A 6,259-nucleotide genomic window follows, 5' to 3' on the forward strand; every position below is an offset into this window, starting at 1 on the left:
TGATTTTCTTGGGAGGGGAGGGCTCACAGGTCTAGGGTTCTAATTACGAGCTATATATGTTTTGTGGCTTGCTATCAATAAATAAATATTAAAAGGCTCAATGCATTGATTTTCTTGGGAGGGGAGGGCTCACAGGTCTAGGGTTCTAATTACGAGCTATATATGTTTTGTGGCTTGCTATCAATAAATAAATATTAAAGGGCTCAATGCATTGATTTTCCTTGGGGATGTCATGGGTCTAGGGGTCTGACTGTGGCTTGCTGTCAAGAAATAAATACCATGGGGCCCAATGCATTGATTTTTCTGGTGCCCTCATTGGTCTAGGGCCCCGATTCTGATCTATGTATGCTATGGATTACTGTCAACAAATAAATGCTTACAGAGCCCAGTGCATTGATTCGCCTGGGGTCCTATAATGCTGTTATGATGATTCTGTAGTACCTTGGGTGGATATTTTCTGCCCGTGCCCCAGGTTGGGGCAGAGGTGAGGTTAGTCTTGTGGATGAAATTGTGTAGAAAGAAACTTTACTTGAAGTGTATCAAACAGACTGTTGTTGCAATTAAAGGTGACAGTCATGCAGAAATACAGCAATGGAAAGGTCAATGGTACATATGTCAGATACCTGTAGGATACTTAACCACACTACAACATAAGATGGTCTGTTGTGATTGAAAAGACCACCAGTTGTCTTCAGATCTCAGAAGACATTACTTTGTGACAAACTAGGAATTTTTTTTTAAATTCTTGTCTGACTTAGTTTTTTTTTTTCTTTCTTTACCTGACAATCAGGATGGTGCAATTAGCAGTCAGCAACCAAAGGGAACATATCCTCCTTATGATAATGGTCTCGTTGATGGAGTTTTCATAATAGACCCTGAAGATGGCAAACCTTTGGTTGGTCAAGTAAGTTAACCATTTTATTTTTTCAACTTTTGTTTTGTATTGATTTTTTTCTTTTATTTTATGTTCATTTTATTTTTCATATTAGAAAAGTCTTTTATCACAGAAACAGATTTTTGAAAATATAAAGGGTCCTGGTTAAGTTATTGTTGGTGATTGAGGGTTCTAGACCCAGTTTATTGCAGAGAATGAGATTTCTTTCATCCGGAAGGTGTTATATCTGGGTCCTTTTGAGGGCCCTTAGGAATGGGGATATATGTGTGTGTGTGTAGGTGTGGCTGTGTGGTAAGAAGTTTGCTTCTCAACCTCATGGTTCCGGGTTCAGTCTTACTGTATAACACCTTGGGCAAGTGTCTTCTACTATAGCCACTGATCGACCCCAGGATTTATTCTTTGTAAGCCTAGTACTTATTCTGCCAGTCTTTTTTGCTGAACCGCTAAGTTACAGGGACGTAAACACACCTACATTGGTTGTCAAGTGATGGTGGGGAGGGGACAAACACAGACACACACACACACACGTATAAATATATATCGTCCAACCCATGCTAGCATGGAAAGCAGACGTTAAACGATGATGACGATGATATATCTGCACACACAACAGGCTTCTTTCAGTTTCCGTCTACCGAATCCACTCATAAGGCTTTGGTTGGCCTGAAGCTATAGAAGACACTTACCCAAGGTACCAAGCTGTGGGACTGAATCCTGCACTATATACATACACATATATGTATATATGTATATTATATAAATAATAGTTTACTGATCTGTTAATGTAAATACAAGCTATCAGTAGTTTCTTGCTGTGAAGACACATGTCTCGGTAGCTTTTTATAACATGCCCTGTATCTCCAGTGCCTAAAGATTGCTTGGAGATAATAGGCATGTTACAAAAGCCTGCCTAGACACGTGTCTTCACAGCAAGAAACTATTGGCAGTCTTTCTCTTTATACTGTGTACAACAAATAATATATATATATATATATATATATATATATATATATATATATATATATATATATATATATAGAAAACAAAGATATTTTATTCCACACACACACACACACACACATGTATATGTGTGTGTGTGTGATATTGAAGACAGTTTAAGCTTTCTTATTGAGATTTTCTCATATTCCTATTAAAACTTGTTTGGAATAATAAATTTCCTCACATCTAAAGATCTTTCTGGATTTGGCTTCTGTCTGAACTGATATTAGTGATGCTTGGCATTATTATTACCGTTTTATTGTTAAAGAGAATTATTGGAATCGTGTGTCTATTTTCTATATTTATTATCATTATTATGGTTTATATTTATCGTCTGGTGATGTCAGTTTTCGTTTCGTTACCAGGAAATAGTTTTGACCATGTCATTGTTTGGTGTTTGTTTATTCCTAGAATCTGCTGTGTTGAGTTTTGCATCATGTGTTGTTTCTATTAATATAGCGCTAACCATTAATCTGCCAGCATAGATAATGGTGTATCATAGAGTTCTAAAAATCTGGGATGGTCCTGGCTGGAATGCCTTTGGTCATAGGTCTGCTCAATCAGGGCTGATTTATGACTAAAGAACAACACGTTTATTAACCGTGCGCTCACACTCACACAAGTATGCATGTATGCACATACATAATATATATATGCACACAGCTACGTACACATATATATACACATATACACACACATCTACACACACACACATGCATACATAAATATACATACTCACAAATACACACATACATACATACACAAATACACACATACATACACACTCACAAGTATACGTGTATGCACATACATAATATATATGCACACAGCTACGTTCAACAAAAGAGATTGATAGAATAAGTACCAGGCTTTAAAAATATATATAATAAATATGTACTGTGGTGGATTCATTTGACTGAGACCATTGAGAGGCAGTGCTCCAGCAAGGCCACGGGCCAGCAATTGAAACAAAAGATTAAGGATAAAGATATATGCATGCTGTGCAGTGGGACTGAACCCAATTCCACATGGTTGGGAAGCAAGCTTCTTGACTACATAGCCTCACCTGCACACACACACACACACACACACACAAACACACAAACAGAAACACAGGCATGTATATGCACTAATGATATGTGTGTGTGTGTGTGTGTGTGTGTGTGTGTGTGTGTGTGTGTCCGTGTGTCCACTGGACGTTTAACCCACCTTACTGTTTCTGGCACCGAATTACTGCACAAAACTTATTAATGCAGGCATTTTGTTAAATATTCATATTTAATATCGTCATCCCCACCACCACTACCACCTATCACCTCCATGACCACCACCACTAACACCACAACCACAACCAATAGCTGTGCTATTATATAACTAATTCTATTATTAATCATCACAACTACCATCAACTACCACCTCCACTACAACACCACTGCCAACCCCCATCACAACACTACCTACACACACTGCCACCGTGACCCCTCACCACCACCACCATCACTACCTCTGCTGCTGCTGCTATTACTAGCACCACCCTCTTGTTAATTGCATGCATGGCAAACAGCCCATTTAATTATCAGTATGCTGAGAGAGAGAGAGTGGGGTGAGAGGGATTGTTGTGTCTGTAGCCTTATGCCAGGAGTGTGCAAGGAGTTGTGTGTGTGTGTGTGTGTGTGTGTGTGTGTGTGTGTGTGTGTGTATATCTGCATTATACATGTCTGTTTATGTATGTACATCTGTCTAATTTTGTATGCATATAGTTATGTAGCTGTTAGATGTGTGTGTGTATGTAAATTTATGTATATATATATGGCAGTCTAACAATGGTTTAACTGATCAAAACTTTGAAGTCACTGTCATCAACATATTTTTTATTTAAGAGTAATCTTTTTCTCTACAAACGTATAAAGTAATCTCTCAGGTCGACATGAAATTGTTTTTATTATAACTAAACATAAAAGCAAACAAAAATTAACATATGTATATAAATTTTTATATATGCATTTGAATGTGTGTGCATACATAAATGTGAATGTGCAGTCGTATATGCACATGTGCTTATACGTATATGTGCGTATGTATGTTTGCATGGCCATATGGACATCTGTGTGTGTGTGTGTGTGTAAATATTTATATGGGGATAAGCCAATTAGACAGATCAATGTGTGCTCTTTTACTTTCTTCAGTCATTTGACTGTGGCCATGCTGGAGCACCGCCTTTAGTTGAACAAATCGACACTAGAACTATAGGTGACTGTATATGTGTGTGTATCAGCGGCAACTCCAGCACCCGGGCTGTTCAGGGTTAGCCCGAGTATAAATTTAGTAAAGTGAACGTGTATTTACAAACTGATTTCATTTCTGCCAACACTGATTTCAAGTATGTAATTTCAGCCAGAAACTCAGGCTCCTTTTATTGAGCCTGGTCGCAGTCCATTTATTTTTGTTCAGTATCTGGCGGTCGTCTTAGAGGTGCCCTGTATCAAAAAATATCATTTGTAACAAAAGTTTTCTCGACATTGTTCGCATGCACCTGACTTGGGCTCTGAAGTTACAGCCCGAATTGTTATCTATAATCGTAAAAATTAAAAGTAATTCAAATTCAATGTTTTCTTGAAATGATAATTTTCTATAGATTAGGATTTAAATTCCAATCTATGAAAAGTTTCTGTTCTACAATATTCTTAAAGGGATGAAACATTATCCAGCAACTCGGGCTAATACGAACGAGCCTGGTAGGTGTAATGACTAACTGGCATCTCTTGTCAAGAGTGCAGGTGACAGTCAGATCGCTGATGCTTGTTGTGCACTCTGCCGTCGTTACTTGATTGTTGTTATTCCGTGCGTCTGTGAGTAAAGATCAGTTGTGTTTTGCAGGGTTGCTTTGTTTCAAAACTTAACTTAGAAATGGAGAAAGACATTGTGCTAGATATATAAAAGAAAAATAAGCCATTTGGGGCTGGAAATATTGCAGAAAAACATGAAATTCTTTGAGCAGGCATGTGTCTTAGGCGAAATCTGTGATGAGCCCGAGTGACACTGATGACCTGGAGTTGCCTCAGGTGTGTATGTATGTATGTGTGTGTGTTTGTATATGTGTACGTGTGAATATAGGTGGGCAGGGTAATGGTAAGTAGATGTAATGTTTGTAAACAAGAAAGTACGAGTGCTATATGGTGGTTTGGGTGGCAGTTGTAGTGGTTGTAATGATGTATTTAAGATGGAAGAGTTGTTGATTAATATGGTACTGGCAGTAGCGGTTCTAGTAGTGTGGGGCATAGTGTTGTTGTTGGTGATTGTATGGCAGGTAGTGTTGTTGTTGTTGGTGGTAGTGGTGGTAGTGGTGGTAGTGGTGGTGTGATGGTAGAGGAGGTGTTGTTGTTGTTGTTGGTGGTAGTGGTATAGTTTGTAGTACGAGTGGTACTTCCACTCCAAGTGAAGTTGGCAATTGTCAAGATAACTGCTGATTAGATATTGAAAAATAAATGTTGATGTGGTGGTGGTGGTGGTGGTATCGGTGACGATGATGTTGGTGGGGGTGGTAATGGTAGTTATGATTGCGATTATATTGCTAGATAAATGAAATGTGTATATAAATATATATATATATATATATATACACACATATGTATGTGTATATATGTATGTATGTATATATATATGTCTGTTTGTATATATATATATATATATGTGAAGACAAATTTTGTTGGACGTAATCCAAAGAGTCACAATGGAAGACTGCCTCAACAACAACAACATCAACGATGATGAATTCTTACATAAGGAAGTAGCGATAGGAAGTTGTGATGTTCATGCCAACAACGTTATTATTGATGCAAAGGAAATGATTTCCAACTTGGAATTGAAACTGGATGAAATATTCCGTTCAGCCAGAATTTCGGATGGAAATCACAAACGCTGAATTGGATTGGTGTGGGTCAGGTGGGGGACTATGGGCGGCTGTGGTGGTGGTGGTGGTGGTGGAGAGTTGAGGTTCATGTCAGAATTAGATGGTTCCACTCAGGAACTGAAATTGATGTGCTGTTTTCTTGTATTGCCAAGAGATTTCCCATCTTCAAGCATTCTCTTCTAAGTGCAAAATTCTTCCGAGGCTTTAGTCTCTATCTATCTATCTATCTATCTATCTATCTATCTATCTATATATATATATATATATATATATATATATCTAGACTACACTATCAGAACTAGAGGAGAAGTTTCAGGTGTGGAAGCAAGGTCTAGAATTGAAGGGCCTTAGAGTCAACCTAGCTAAAACCAAAATCCTAATAAGTAGGAAGGTAGATAAAACACAAACCCCTTCAGGTAGATGGCCCTGCTCAGTATGTAGAAAAGGAGTAGGTA

General features: G+C 38.0%; 1 protein-coding gene across 1 annotated transcript in view; it reads left to right on the top strand.

The window, feature by feature from the left end:
• Positions 1–6,259, top strand: part of LOC106877278 (lysosomal alpha-glucosidase) — a 30,535-nt gene that overhangs the window by 9,983 nt on the left and 14,293 nt on the right. Inside the window, exon 5 of the mRNA XM_052973909.1 lies at positions 791–904. Coding sequence (XP_052829869.1) covers positions 791–904 — 114 coding nt within the window. The remainder of the gene's footprint in view (positions 1–790; positions 905–6,259) is intronic.

This window comes from Octopus bimaculoides, chromosome 17, assembly GCF_001194135.2.
Source record: "Octopus bimaculoides isolate UCB-OBI-ISO-001 chromosome 17, ASM119413v2, whole genome shotgun sequence".
NCBI classification, from domain to species: domain Eukaryota; kingdom Metazoa; phylum Mollusca; class Cephalopoda; order Octopoda; family Octopodidae; genus Octopus; species Octopus bimaculoides.